This window comes from Cetorhinus maximus, chromosome 9, assembly GCF_964194155.1.
Source record: "Cetorhinus maximus chromosome 9, sCetMax3.hap1.1, whole genome shotgun sequence".
NCBI lineage: Eukaryota > Metazoa > Chordata > Chondrichthyes > Lamniformes > Cetorhinidae > Cetorhinus > Cetorhinus maximus.
The window spans coordinates 17,959,089-17,975,341 of NC_135887.1; the positions used below are offsets into that span (position 1 = coordinate 17,959,089).

General features: G+C 46.6%; 1 protein-coding gene across 4 annotated transcripts in view; it reads left to right on the forward strand.

Moving 5' to 3' along the window:
• Positions 1-9,855, forward strand: part of LOC144684415 (multidrug and toxin extrusion protein 1-like) — a 60,720-nt gene extending 50,865 nt beyond the window's left edge. For 3 of the 4 annotated variants that reach the window (XM_078548182.1, XM_078548179.1, XM_078548180.1), the window contains 2 exons: positions 104-185; positions 7,853-9,855. In XM_078548182.1, the coding sequence (XP_078404308.1) occupies positions 104-185; positions 7,853-8,091 (321 nt within the window). In that variant the 3' untranslated portion in view covers positions 8,092-9,855. Of the gene's footprint in view, positions 1-103; positions 202-7,852 lie in introns of all 4 variants that reach the window. The other variant, XM_078548181.1, reaches the window with a different exon arrangement.
• The last annotated feature ends 6,398 nt before the right edge of the window (positions 9,856-16,253 follow it).

The following is a 16,253-nucleotide window of genomic DNA, read 5'->3' on the forward strand; positions in this document are numbered from 1 at the left end:
TGTGGGCAATGGCAGGGGCAAGTTTAAAATGGTGCAGAAGTAGCTGTACATTGTACAGAAAGTTTACTTCTCCTTTAACTGAGGTTTTGTGCTCCTTTTGAAGGCGATGGTTAATGCAGGGATGAAGATAACGGTGGACACCACTTGCAACCCCTCTAATCCTCAGAATGAGGATATTTCAGCAGGTATGAAGAATTGAAGGTGAATCTTTACACCCATTGATTTCCCATTAATGCATAAGTGAATTAACCTATAATCTCCTCATAGTGCAAAACCAATGCAAGAACATGGCGTACATTGGTGCAAAATTCTGCGTTCATGAATTCCTTTCAAATTGTGTTTATTGTGACTGTTTATAAAGTCTGGTTATGTAAATAAGGAAAGTTGAGAGAGTGGGGGAAAAGGGTGGACATCCTCGAGTCCTAAAAATTTTGGGATCAGGTTTCTGCTTTGGGCACAATCACTGAAAACCACCAAGGAAAGTGCCGCATTGGCAGGGGAACAATATCGATCCCTTTAAGAGCCAAGCTGCACAGATGACAGAACAGAACCGTTTTTCAACAACTCTCCTGAGACCAACTCAGTTGGAAAATGTTTACCAAATGTGTAGATCGTTTGCGTGCTCCTCACAAAATCGACTCTGGAAAGAGGAGTGCCATCTCAAGAAGGAGAAACTACACCCCCGCGCTGAACATCCTCGGTGGAACAACGATTCTTCAAAGAAAGAGGAAGCCTGCGTTAAGTTTGGACAGCACCAAACTGTGGTCAGCAGAGAGATTTGATGTGCCAGGCGTAAGTACAAAATTGAACTGGCCAGGACAGAAAACCCCAGGAAATTTTGAAGGTATATTAAATTTTTTTTTTTAAAAGAAGGATAATACCAGGAAAGCGACTTTGCACATAGGGGTAAGTTACTGCTGGATGACTAAGATAAAGTTGAAGTTCTAAGCTCGCAGTTTCAGATTCAAGGAAGAATCAGAGCACCTGAGTACGATTCTGTAGCACGTGGGCAGTCTTACAAAAACATGCCTGATGTTATAATTGCAACGTGGGGAGGCAATGGTGTAGTGGTATTGTCACTGGAGTAGTAACCAGCGAATGCTCTGGGGACCTGGGTTCGAATCTCGCCACAGCAGATGGTGGAATTTGAATTCAGTTAAAAATCCAATGATGACCATGAAACCATTGTTGATTGTTCAACCCATCTGATTCATTAATGCCCTCCCTCATGTGACTCCAGACCCCACAGCAATGATGGTTGACTCTTAAATGCCCTCTGAATAGCCTAACAAGCCACTCAGTTATAACAAACTGCTACAAAGACACCAAAAAAAGGAATGAGATTGACCTAGGCACTAGAAGCAACAATTGCCATTGTAGCCCTGAAGACCCTACAAAGTCCTCCTTGGGTTAATGCCAAAATTGGGAGAGCTGTCTCACAGACCAGCAACAGCCTGACATAGTCATTCTTGTGGAATCATACCTTACAGATAATGTGCCAGACATCACCGTCCCTGGCAGGACAGGCCTAGCAGAGGTGCCAGCACAGTGGTACACAGTCAGGAGGGAGTTGCCCTGGGAGTCCTCAACATTGACTCCAGACCCCATGATGTCATGGGCAAGGAAACCTCCTGCTGATTACCATGTACCGCCCTCCCTCAGCTGATGATTCAGTACTCCTCCATGTTGAACATCACCTCGTTCTCACCAACTTGCCTGCCGCAGATGCATCTGTCCATGACAGTATCGGTAGGAGTGACCACTCCACAGTCATTGTGGAGACGAAGTCCCTCCTTCACATTGAGGATACCCTCCATCATGTTGTGTGGCACTACCACTGTGCTAAATGGGATAGGTTTCAAACAGATCTACAACTCAAGACTGGGCACCCATCAGCAGCAGCAGAATTGTACTCGAACACAATCTGTAACCTCATGGCCCGGCATATCCCCCACTCTACCATCACCATCAAGCCAGGGGATCAACCCTGGTTCAATGAAGAGTGCAGGAGGGCATGCCAGGAGCAGCACCAGGCATACCTAAAAATGAGGTGTCAACCCGGTGAAGCTATAAAACAGGACTACTTGCGTGTCAAACAGCATAAGCAGCAAGTGATAGACAGAGCTTAGCGATCCCACAATCGATGGATCAGATCTAAGTTCTGCCACATCCAGTCGTGAACGGTGGTGGACAATTAAACAACTCACTGGGGGAGAAGGCTCCACAAATATCCCCAACCTCAATGATGGGGGAGCCCAGCACATCAGTGCAAAAGATAAGGATGAAGCACTTGCAATAATCTTCAGCCAGAAGTGCCGAGTGGATGATCCATCTCAGCCTCCTCCAGAGATCCCCAGCATCACAGATGCCAGTCTTCAGCCAATTTTATTCACTCCACATGATATCAAGAAATGGCTGAAGGCACTGGATACTGCAAAGACTATGGGCCCTGACAATATTCCGGCAAAAGTACTGAAGACTTGTGCTCCAGAACTTGCCGCGCCCCTAGCCAAGCTGTTTCAGTACAGCTACAACACTGGCATCTATCTGGCTATGTGGAAAATTGCCCAGGTATGTCCTGTACACAAAAAGCAGGACAAATCCAACCTGGCCAATTACCACCCCATCAGTCTTCTCTCGATCATCAGTAAAGTAATGGAAGGGAAGGGGTCATCAACAGTGCTATCAAGTGGCACTTGCTTAGCAATAACCTGCAGACTGATGACCAGTTTGTGTTCCGCCAGGGCCACTCAGCTCCTGACCTCATTTCAGCCTTGGTTCAGCATGGACATAAGAGCTGAACCGGTGAGGTGAGAGTGACTGCTTTTGACATCAAGGCAGCAACTGACCGTGTGTGGCATCAAGGAGCCCTGGCAAAACTGTTGTCAATGGGAATCAGGGGGAAAACTCTCCACTGGTTGTAGTCATACCTAGCACAAAGGAAAATGGTTGTGATTGTTGAAGGTCAGTCATCTCAGCTCCAGGACATCACTGCAGGAGTTCCTCAGGGTAGTGTCTTCGGCCCAACCATCTTCAGCTGCTTCATTAATGACCTTCCTTCCATCATAAGGTCAGAAGTTGGGATGTTCGCTGATGAGTGCACAATGTTCAGCACCATTCATGACTCCTCAGATACTGAAGCAGTCCATGTCCAAATGCAGCAAGGCCTGGACAATATCCAGGCTTGGGCTGACAAGTGGCAAGTAACATTCGTGCCACACAAGTGTCAGGCAATGACCATCTCCAACAAGAGAGAATCCAACCATCGCCCGTTGATGTTCAATGGCATTACCATCACTGAATCCCCCACTATCAACATCCTGGGGGTTACTATTGACCTGGAACTGGACTGGACCAGCCATATAAATACTGTGGCTACAAGAGCAGGTCAGAGCCTAGGAATCCTACGATGAGTAACACCTCCTGACTCCCCAAAGCCTGTCCACCGTCTAAAAGGCACAGGTCAGGAGGGTGATGGAATACTTCCTACTTGCCTGGATGAGTGCAGCTCCAACAACACTGAAGAAGCTGGACACCGTCCAGAACAATGCAGTCCGCTTAATTGGCACCACATCCACAAAAATTCACACCCTCCCCCACCGACGCACAGTGGCAGCAGTGTGTAACATCTACAAGAAGCACTGCAGGAATTCACCATGGCTCCTTAGAGAGCACTTTCCAAACCCACGACCACTACCATCTAGAAGGACCAGGGCAGCAGATAGATGGGAACACCACCACCTGGAAGTTCCCCTCCAAGTCACTCACCATCCTGACTTGGAAATATATTGCCGGTCCTTCACTGTCGCTGGGTCGAAATCCTGGAACTCCCTCCCTAACAGCACTGTGGATGTACCTACAGCACATGGACTACAGCGGCTCAAGAAGGCAGCTCACCAGCACCTTCTCAAGGGCAACTAGGGATGGGCAATAAGTGCTGGCCCAGCCAGAGAAGCTCACATCCCGTGAACGAAATTTTAAAAAAACAAAGAAAAAACAAAGGCCGTTGAGAAATTCCACCATACCAATGATGCATCTAAAGCTTGTGGCCCTGATGACACCCCAAGCCATACGTACATAAAACTGTTGCAAGGAAGCTGTGGCAATGGTTACACTCTATCTTTCAACAACCCATAAACACAGGAGAACTACCCACCGACTAGCTATGAGCTAACGTCCCTGCAATTTACAAGATAGGACCGCCTACTGATTCAGCAAACTCCGGAGCTATTTCACTCACTAGATCACATCATTAATAGTCAGTTAATGACACTTCTTGGGCGGAATTTTCCCAAACTTCCACTAAGTGCCTAGCAGGCTGGTGAAACGGTGGGCTGCCCGCCAACAGCGATGACAGGTTTTCATGCCTATCGTTCCCGAGCCCACCTCATTGTTTTACGCGCTCCCAGGAAACACGCCCCTTCCATTGCGGCTGGGCTCCTGATTTGCCCGCCTGCCCTCACCCCGCCTTTGCATCACACCGGGCGCCATGTTTAAAAGTCAGTCGCAAGCCCAGCGCTTGTTGCTTCCAGCTCACCGCTGCTGCCCAGGAGACGTGGTCGTCAAAGGCAAGAAGACTGCAGCCCCCGCAGTTTAACGACTGGTCCCTCGAGCGACTGCTGGATGCCGTGGAGGCCCGCCGGGATGTCCTGTACCCCCCCGCTCTGGCCACAGGATGGGCAGCAACGTGGCCAATCGGGATTGGGAGGCAGTGGCAGCGGCAACACCCTGCAAAAGAGGACAGCCGCCCAGTGCCGCAAGAGGATGAATGATCTCATGAGGAGCCTCTGGACTCAGTCATGCCACAGTTGCTGGAGCTGCAAAGGCAAGCTCGGGAACATCAGGAAGGGATGTCTGATTATGAGGGGCATGGACAGGGTGGATAGGGAGCAGCTGTTCCCCTTAGTTGAAGGGTCAGTCACGAGGGGACACAAGTTCAAGGTGAGGGGCAGGAGGTTTAGGGGGGATGTGAGGAAAATCTTTTTTACCCAGAGGGTGGTGACGGTCTGGAACGCACTGCCTGGGAGGGTGGTGGAGGCGGGTTGCCTCACATCCTTTAAAAAAAACCTGGATGAGCACTTGGCACATCATAACATTCAAGGCTAAGGGCCAAGTGCTGGTGAATGGGATTAGGTAGGTAGGTCAGGTGTTTCTCACATGTCGGTGCAGACTCGATGGGCCAAAGGGCCTCTTCTGCACTGTGTGATTCTGTGATCTTCTCCATTCACGCTTTTTATCATTCTCAACTCACACACTTACAAATCCTGCACGCATCCACAGGGCCCTCACTCATTGCCAGTTCGAGGGACATCACCATTCACTCTTTCACACACGCTGTCATTGCCCTCATTCCATCCATAGGACCACTCACCACCCGCACAGGCCAGGCACATTTATCATCTGGCCTGGCAGGTATCCTGCTTACACTTTCTCCATCTCTATCCATGCAGGACAAGCTGGCACACAACAAGAGGGAGAGGTTGCAGGCCAGTGGCGGGATGCCTGAAATCAAGGTCCTCATGGGCTTTGGAAACAGAGCCATCCAGCTGGCCGGTGAGGATCTAGACCGGTCCTGTGCTGACGGTGAGGTCGGAGATGCTCTACCAAGTGAGGATCCAGCAGTACAACATCCATCAGACAACCATGTTGTGAGTGATGTGTCCTCTTTCACAGGCCACTGCCATGCATTAATTATCTCTCCTTGCTTTCGCAGGCACATCTGCCAAACAGTCGAAAGAGTCCATGACCCAGGGTCTCCAATCAAGCCCCAAAGAAACCTCTGAAGAGGAACCTGAAGGCACCCTCCCTGAAGTCCTGTCACATCCTCACTCACACCCTCCACCAGCGCAGAGACACACACCATGGTGGAACCTAGCTTTAGAGTAGCCTCAGGATCACAATCTGGTGAGCAGATCGCACTTTCTGATCCGCAGCAGGAGGTGGCAGGGACCTCCCAGGTCCCCAGCACTCTGTGGACTGCTGGAGGTTAGAACGTTTCTGAGTCCAAATCAGATGATGAGCCTCTGGACTCGGTCATGTCACAGTTGCTGGAGCTGCAAAGGCAAGCTAGGGAACATCAGGAAGGGATGTCCACTGCACTCCTCAGATTGCAAGGCACGATGGAGGAGTCTGTCCGCCTTCATTCTGAGTGTTGACCTCGGTCCTGGACCAAGGTCTCCATCCTACCAGTGTTGACCAGGTGTGCGCATGGTTTCCAACGCACCGAGGTCAACACTGGTAGGATGGAGACCTTGGTCCAGGACATTGCTCCTGCACTGCTATGCGGGCTTAATTCCATTGCTGATGCCATCGTTGGCATCCAACAGTGTGTACATGAGATGAGTGCCAGGCAGCTCAATCTCACTCCAGCAGTGCTTGTTATTGTTTCCAGAATGTAGCGGGCAGGTGCCACAGAATTCTCTCATTCTCTCCGTGTGCTCTCAGCATCTTTAAGGGGGTGCTGGCCCCATCATTTCAGCATCTGTGACCACTGATGCTGTGCTGCAGCTTCTGAAGGGCTCAAGTGCTGAAGGCGGACAAAGCATCAGATGCTTCTAAAGTTTCATGGCTGCGTCTCTATGATATGACCCTGAACACTGAGCGCAAGCGAGCTGTCCTCAGCCAGACAGGAGTCAGATATTCTCAGAGGCTGTGTGAAGATCTATGGAGTATCCTCTGCATGTTGTCATCATCCTCCTGCAATCGAGCAACTATTAGGGGCTCCACTGCATCTCCATACAGGAGCATTATCACAGAGGGTATTCATGCTGCCATAAGCCAGACTGGAGTCAAACGTTCACAAATATGATGTGAGGATCTATGGTGTCTCCTCACTGCATGTCGTCATCATCCTCCACAAATCTGGCAGCTATGAGGGGCCTCCCAAGTGCACCTGCCTCGTCTGGCCAGTACGAGGACCTCATCCCCATCATTGTCGCCTCCAAGGACCTCCTCAGCAGGCGATGATGTTGCATGACACCCTCTGCGGACTGTACTGAAGGGCTCCCTCAGACCGGTCCAGGCACCTGAACCTCATCTTCAGCATCCCAATTGTCTGCTCCACCAAGGTGCGAGCTGCAGCATGAGTCTCATACCTATGCTGTTCTGCAGTCTGAGGCCACCACATGGGTGTCTTCAGCCACAGCCTCTGCAGGTAGCCCTTGTCCCCGAGGAGCCAACCCTGCAGCTTCTGCGGACCCTGGAAGACTTGAGGGATCTGTGACCGACTCAGGATGTAGGCGTCGTGCACACTCCCTGGAAACCGTGCACACACCTGCAGGATGCATTCCTGGTGGTCGCACACCAGCTGCACATTCTGGAAGCCTTTGAGGTTGAGGTTTCCTCAAAAATCCAAAGGCTGCCTGGCCGATTCGCCCGCCCATCAACCATAATGTTGGATGGGCAGTGAAAAATACAGGTTAATTAATTGATTAATGGCCTTAATAGACTTCTTAAGTGTCAGTGGTAGCACTCTCTCACACGGGACGCTCACCCAACATCATTGCACGCTATTTCATGCTCGGGTATGTTGGGTGCGTGCCCAACAATATATCTTGTGAAGGAAATTCATCTTTTGTTACACATACAGACACACATAGATACACACACACACACAAAGACACAGACACACACACACACACACCAGAATGAGCAACAACACTGAGTTTTATGCAGCCCTGGAGAAGGGTGGCTCTGACTGTAGAAGGCATTTATTTCTCATTTTCACAGGTCATGACACAATATGAATAACTTTGCCTGTAACTCATAATGCACTAGTCATTCATTGGGTTCAAATCTCCAGCCTTCTATAACTTTGCTCGATAGTGTCTTTCAATGTGATTTTCCTTTACAGGACTGCATACGGAGGATCCTGTTGTCGTTGTGTTGACCAATCTTAGCCAAGTGGAGATTAACACAGACACGGAACAACTGAGAGAAGAGTCCGCTGCACTGGAAATTGGTGTTACCACAGTTGGAAAAATCTTGTCCACAAAACAACTGATAATTCGCCGTGGACTAGCCTTCCTTTCAGGACCAATTATACTGGCAATTGGACTTGCGCTACAATTAACTATTGCAAAGCCCACATAGACCCTTGATGAATTTAGTCAAGAAAAGCAGGGATCAAGGTGACATTCTGCAGCATGGGGAGCAGCCAATGGATAACAAGACATCCGAGAAAGAGTCATATTGGACTCGAAACGTTAACTCTGTTTCTCTCTCCACAGATGCTGCCAGACCTGCTGAGTTTTTTCAAGCACTTTTGTTTTTTATTTTGATAACGAGATCACTGTTAACTTGGGACATCAGTTGCTACAGGGAAACTCCAGTCTCCTGCCAATTATTTAATAAATAGAGCATTGTTGGCAGTGTGCAGGCATCTGATAGACAGTTCCCAACTCTCAAAAACCAGAGGTATCCAAATTTTAAATAAACAGGGATTCATTGATAGCAACCATGACTTTAAACTTGATGCTTTCCAAATGTTCATTAAATAGAGCATCATTGGTAGAACACATCAATAGTTAACAATTTAGAGAAAACAGAGATATCCAGATCTGATTGTTATTGATTTATCTTAAGTATAATTAAGACTTTTGAATCCAGGACTTGCTTCGGGGTCCCATGTCCAATTTGTAGAAGCCTAATGCCAGATTGCCAGATTCAGAGAGGTCAAATTGTGCCAAGTGACACCATGGACACACTTATTAGATGTTAACAGATTTCCTATGCTGTTGCTCACCGGTAGGTCAAATGAAGCACTTCAACATGTAACACACAATGTATTATTCTGCTGTTAAGGCAGAGCTGTTTTTGAGCTGCTCTGTCTTCTTTGGGCCACAAAGTCCAATTGTTGTAGATCCTCAGATTAACTAGAGGTCAATTGTTGTTGGTGTGGGAATTTTGGAAGTTGACAGGGGCTGGTAAATTTCTGGCTCTAGGTCAGAAGACAATGGCACAAAGTAACTTTGAAGAAGGGATGGAACCCCAGACCTTCTGAGTCGGAAGTAACGCTATTCCCAACTGCGCCAAGAAAACACTTTGCAGTGCTTAGGAAGCTGTTGTGTATTCGCTGGTTTGTTGTACATTTCAGAATAATGCAGAGATGATATTAGCCCTAAGTCTACAATAAGTTTATTTACAGTACTTTAAAGCAGCTCTTCAATTCCAGATGCAGATGCCTCCGCACATGTCCAAAGCTCACACTCCACAGATCTTTCTCCCTCTGGAAGCTTCTGTTTACTTTTGCTCTCAAAGGCTCCACCCAGGCTTAAGCAATCAAGCACAATGAACAGACTAACATAATCAAACACAAATCAATCAAGCCATTGAACACTGCAAAAGCCTTGACAGCACCAATGTACCAGCCTGAAGAAGAAAAAGACCGTTCTTCCAAATGTTGGACCAATGGGTGAGAATACCAGTGAGAAAGTTTGCTTGCATTTACATTACTCATCCCTTGCTGAGAATAATATTGTATAGCAAAAAGATTTTAAAGCATTCTCAGTCAGCAATCATTGTGTAAAACCTCAGAGTAAATTAACTAAATAAATAATTAAAATAATTCCCAATGCGAATACAATTCACGCCGGAGTTTCTCAGGGATTGACACTATAGTGTATGATTACCGAATGTAGTTTGGAGATAAGGCTACATCATCATTATAGTAATGATTCTCCCTTCAACCACATTTTCCACTGGATCACAGGTGCTGCTAAAAATATCACAGCGTTTTATTCTGGATGGTGTATTTCTACAAAAAATTATGTTTTTAAAAAGAAAGTTTCTTAATGAATGAAAGTCACCATACAGTGAAAAAAAAATCAAATAAAGTCAAGTCCTTGCTGATCAAAATCTTGTCAGGATTCATTCCTTCTCAGTAAGTGCCAGTAACGTTTTTCATGTAAGCTGTGTGTTTGCTGATATACCCCAGTGTGATGGGACTGTGGGCCGCGTGTATAATTTCCTGAATAGGTAACCTCGGAATGAAGTATTTCCACATGTTGGTGAGTTTTGGTTCAAATTCACGATCCTAATCATTCCACCATTGGTGGTCCTGCTTCAGCTCCATCGACGCTAAGCTTCTGAGTACCCTTCCTAAACATCATCTCCTTTCTAGTCTGTCTTCCTTTAAGACACTCTTTGAAATCTATCTCTCAGGCCAAGCTTTTGGTCACTTGCCTTAAACGTTTCTTAAGTGCCTCAGTGTCAGAGTCAGGATAAGGGGACAGCCATTTAGGACTGAGATGAGGAGAAATTTCTTCACTCAGAGGGTTGTGAATCTTTGGAATTGTCTACCCCAGAGAGTTGTGGATGCTCAGTCATTGAGTATATTCAAGACATGGGCCCGAACCTTCGGCTCGGTGAGCGGGGGCGGGGCCCGCTCGCTGAGGTGTAAAATGACACGGAGTGACGTCGGCTGCTCGCCCGCTGAACTGTCAAAGGCCTATTAAGGCCATTTAAAAAGGCAACTAAGCAATTACCTGAGCTGCCCGTCCGACCTTAAGGTTGGCGGGAAGGTGAAGAGCCCAGACGGCCTTCGCATTTTTCATGGGACCTCATCCACGGGCGTGATGAGTTTTCATGAATGATTTAAAATTTTCACACAAATTTTTATTAAAATTAATGCACATGTGCACACCTCTGTGCCTCAGGGAGATTTCTGCGCTCTTTTGAGCGCATGTGTGAAAGAGCTCACTCCCAACTCAGACAACACCACCACCCCCCCCTCCGCCGCCAACGCTTCCGGGTGCTCTTCACGCTGGGTGGGCCTTAATTGGCCCGCCCACATAAAATTGCGGCACGGACCTGATCGGGGGTGCCGACTGGATCCACGCCCTCCCCCTCACAACAGCCCCTCCCCCGGCCAAAGTGGGGGGATAATTCTACCCATGGGATTGATAAATTTTTGGAATTTAAGGGAATAAATGGAAATAGGGATCAGGCAGGAAAATGGAGTAGAAGTTCAAAAGCAGTCATGATCTTACTGAATGACAGGGTAAACTCGAGGGGCTGTATGGAGCACTCCTGCTCCTATTCCTTATGTTCTTAAAAAGAAAGGGAACAGAGATATATTGTCTTCAGTAAAGCATTAATTGTAGTAATAAACAAAGTACAACAACCGTGAATACTGTGGGAGGGCAAGTTCTGATAGGTATCTGAACTTAAGTTATTTTGAGCCATTAGGATAAATGGACACAGGTGCAAACTAGTAAATTATGATGAAATATTTCTTCACACGCAACGTATAGAATAGAATTTCACACATTTGTGGAGGCAAAACTTATGGAATCTTTTGGATAGGATTGGGTGAGAGAGAGTGAGGTAAGTTGCGGAAACATTCAAGACGCATGAATTAGGATGGAGCGCATGGCCTTCCTCATCAAAAGACTAAGGGCTGGATTTTACAGGCCCCCACCGATCATGGTTTCAACAGTAGGCCATGTAAAATAGGCCAAATGGCTAGCCCACCACCTCCCCGTCCATCCCCCAGCTGACCTCCGTAGTACGCTAGCTGGACGGGTGCCAAAATTGCCAGGCCCCCTGCCATATGTAAGTAAATAATTAAGGGGAAATTAGGCTTGTCAGCAAGCTTATTGATCTGGATAATACTCTGCCCATAATATGGCTGGCATAGTCAGGTGGGTGGGAGCAGGTAGGCTGGTTTTTAAGGCCAAGATGTAAAAGGGCGGGAAGGAAAGGGGGCACCTCATTCAGTCAGTCTCCTGCGCACAGTGGGGCACCCCTCCAAGGTATCGTCTCCCCCCAGCCCCCACTTCCTTCCACACCACCTCCCCTCCAAAACCTGGCCCCCCCTCTCCCCCCCCCCCCCCCCGACCTTCTCTGGATTCTAGGACCCCTCCCTGCACCCGAGGTGTCGCCTGGAAGAGGAGAGATAAGGATAATTTGTTTACTCAGCGAGTTGTTATGGTCTGAAAGGGCGGTGGAAGCAAATTCAACAGTATCTTTAAAAAGGAACTTGGATGAACACTTGAAAAGAAAAAAAATCGCAGAGCTATGGGGGAAGAGCAGAGGAGTGGGGCTAATTGGATAGCTCTTTCAAAGAGTTAGCACCAGCATGATGGGCTGAATGACCTCCGTCTGTGCTGTCTCATTCTATGATCTTGTGAACTAAAGTGTATAGTTAGTGGAATTCCAGATGAACTATTCTTGACTGCTTCCCTTGTCTTATCACTTTTTGATAGCCAGCATTTAGAGTTTATTTAGCTATGGTAGCTCCAAAATACATCTTAATCTTGATAAATATGTTGGCCTTGTCTATGAAAATTGTGCTTAGATTGAAAACTCAGTGAAGCAAGAATCTTCCAAGCTCTGCGTCACAGTCTAGTTAATAATTAATTCCACAATTCATTTTAAAGCTGAATGACAGAAAACATCTGTCCCGCTTTGCCCAATTTTGATTCGACTCCTTCATCTTGCTGCCCTCTCTGGAGGTCACCAGATATCAGGGGGGGCATTTGAATGATACTAACTCATCCAGCGGAAAAAAGCCACAGCTCCCCCACCGACCTTTGCTTGAATAAATTTCGGGACTTTTTATTTTCATTGTTCAAAAGTGTGAAAAATCTCCCTGACTTCAGTCCTAAAATTGCCTTTTGTTTAAGTGACACACGCCTTGTCATGCTTAAAGCTCAACTAGTCTTCCTGATTTACCCTTTCTATACCGTTCGCTTTTCGTCCCTGCTCGTTGGTGGATCCCACTTACCTGGCTTCTCTGAAAGACCGAAACGTCAAAGGTTCTCCAGATTGTCCTAATAAATTCAAATTCTCTGACATTCAGTCTCATGGTACTTCTGGGTGTCAGCTGTGGCTCAGTGGGTAGCACTCATGCTTGAGTCGGCAGGTTGAGGATTCAAGTCCCTTTTGAGAGACTTGAGCACAATCTCGAAGCTGAAACTCCACCGCAGCTCTGGGTCAGTGCCGCACTGTCGGAGGTGCTGTCTCCTGGGTGAGGCACAGAACTGAGGCCCTGTCTGAAACAAAAACAGAAAATGCTGGAAAGACTCAGCTTGTCTGGCAGCACCTGTGGAGAGAGAAACAGGCTCAATGTTTCGAGTTCACATTATGACTCTTATGGGGAGCTCTGAAGAAGAGTCATACGGACTCGAAACGTTAACTCTGGGCAGCATTCCACCCCCCCCACCCCCCACCCGTCAGGGGGGTTGTGCGGGAGTGGGTGCGAGCGGACGGATTCCCGATCGGCACCCCCAATTGGGGGCGCGCCGCCATTTTATGTGGGCGAGCCAATTAAGGCCCGCCCAGCGTGACATCCTGCCGGAAGCACTGTGCGCTCCCTGTGCGAGTGGGGGGGGATTCCCTGAGCAGGTCCGTGCGCTCTTTTGCACATGCGCACGGAAGAGCACACAGATCTCCCTGAGGCAAAGAGCTGCCTCAGGGGGTTCGGCTGAACTTCTAACAATTTACGAGAGGATGAGAGGATTGTTTTATGAAGAACGATTGAGCAGGTTGGGCCTATACTCAAAGGAGTTTAGAAGAATGAGAGGTGATCTTAGTGAAACATATAAGATTCTAAGGTGGCTTGACAGGGTAGATGCTGAAAGGATGTTTTGATCAACAAAGGAGTCAAGGGTTATGGGGGGCAGGCAGAAAGTGGAGTTAAGGCCACATCAGATCAGCCATGATCTTATTGACTGGGAGAGCAGCCTTGATGGGCTGAATGGCCTATCCCTGCTCCTATTTCTTTTTTTCTTCAAAATGATGAACATGAAAACATAAGACATTTGCTTTCAGTAAGAAATATGATCATCTTAATTTGATTACATTTAGATATAAAAGAGTTTGATCAAAATTAAGCAGCCAGTGTATATTATTTATCATTCATTTTCCTTTGACATTTTTTGACACAGCGAAGATATTTCTCCTAAATATTGTCAGCTCCGCGTTCTGTGGACATTTAGGAAAAATTGAATTGGACGTAATTAGTCTTGCCTCAGCGGTGAGTTTATATTCAGAATGTGCACATTTATTCATCATAATGTATCCTCTATAAAATAGTGATGGAATTGCAATGCTTCCGATCAGTTTGAAGCTTTACTAGCCTTTACTAGCTGCCTTTACCAGCTGATAGAATGCTCCTTGTAAAAAAGCCTGGGCGTTACCTGCTGCTCTCAATGGAAGGACAATGAGAGGGCGGCACTTGCTTCAGTGGCCCTATGCTAAAGAACAGAAACACCAGCTAGGAATTCCAGCTCATCACCATCATCAATTAGCCACCCTGGAAGACCGATGTGTGTGGACATTGGATGAGAATGAGATTGGGCTCAGTCTGAATGCTCTTCATACGCAGATAATCCTCTGGCAGCCACTTGGATCACACATGAGTACTGGTCACTTGTGCAAGGCATTCATGAGCTGCTGAGGTCCAAGGAACTGTATTAAAACCAATAATTTGCACTTATGTAGCACCTTTAACATAATAAAAGTCACATTGCTCTCCAGAGGGGAATAAGCAGGCAAAAGGACTTGACACTGAGCCAAAGAATGAGCTATTCGGATAGGTGATCAAATGCATAGTCAGGGAGGTAGATTTAAGGAGGGTCCCTGCAGGAGGACAGAGGGAGATAATGAGGCAGGGATGTTTAGGGTGGAAATTCCAGAGTTTTGGTCCAGGCAGCTAAAAGCACGGCTGTCAATGGTGGGGAAAAGGAAGCAGGGGATGCACCATAGGAGAACCGCAAGAGTTCCTGCAGGATTGTAGGGATGGAACAGGTAACAGAGATAGGGAATGGTAAGGCTATGGAAGGATTTAAACACAAAGATAAGAATTCTAAATTTGAGGCACATGTGGACAGGGAGGCAATGTAGATTAATGAGCACAGGAAGATGTATGAAGTGGATTAGGATATGAGTTAGGATATGGGGAGCAAGGTTTTGGGTGACCTCCAGTTTACGGAGTTTGGAAGACTGGAGTCTAGCAGGGGAGCATTGGAATTGTCAGGTCTGGTGGAAATAAGAGTATCAAGAGATGCTACCTAATGGGAAGGAGGAGAGAAAAGGGAAAGAATGAAAAGCAGTAAAAAAAATTCACAATGGTATTTTATTCATTTACAATAAAAAATCCAAATTTGTATTATTTTGTAGCACGTTGGTGACGTCGAGAATGATATTGCTAAATGCTTCCTTTTCATTTTATTTCTTTTGAACAAGCAATAACTGTATCTGGTATTTCCATAGGTAGAGGGTTGTCTACAGCGTGTGACACACTCATACCTCAGGTAGGTGCAGCTAACTCCAAGCTGTATAAGGAGCAGCGATTTCCACTTAATGGGGCAAAAATTGTTATGTTATATCAGAGAAGAATAAATCTTTAAACTTCAAAACTTGGGAAACGCAATTCCCCATGTGCATTTGATCCACAAAGATCAGGAAAGCGCCAGATACATTTCCTGATGTGTCCTGAATCAGTTGATCTCAGCTAGTGCAAGACTATTACAATTGATCTGAACACTCTTGAGCTGTAGGTAGAAATCCAGGGATCCTGAATCAACAAGTAAGGATGTCAGAGGTGAAATTCAATTGGCGGGTGGCATGGAATGGTCAATAGCAAATCAGTGACATATTTCACAGTCTGCCTACTTACCCTGCACAATGTAAAACAGGCAGGTGCTTTGCTATTGCTCAGTTTGCATTACCACTCCAGGTGAATTGCATCCTATTGAGTGTCTTAGTCACAGTTATAAACTCTTCCCATTTTAAGCAACGCCCTTGGTACGATAGTATGGTTAGCCTAATTTGAGAAAAATGCTCAAGAATCTTGGCTGGAATTTTACAGTCCCTCATGCCAGTGAGATCTTCCAGTCCTGCCAATGTGTACTGGTATTTATAACAAAAACACAAAGTTGGAATGGATTGAGAAGCAATCGTGTCTGACTGATGTACTGGAATTCTTTGATGATGTAATTGAATTTGTTGATTAAGAGAATTCAATCAATATAATATACCTGGAGTTTTTATTTTAAGGCATTTGATAAAGTTCCTAGTGTAAGTGTTACTTGTCCAGAGTTCTGTTTTCTCTGCTACAAACATACAAACAAAAGAATTAGGAGCAGGAGTAGGCCATTTGGCCCCTTGAGCCTGCTCTGCCATTTATTAAGATTATGGCTTATCTGTTTGTGGCCTCAACTCTACATTCCCATAACCCTTGATGACCTTTGACTCCCTTGTTAGTCAAGAATCTACCTACCTCTGCCTTAAAAATATTCAATGTTGCT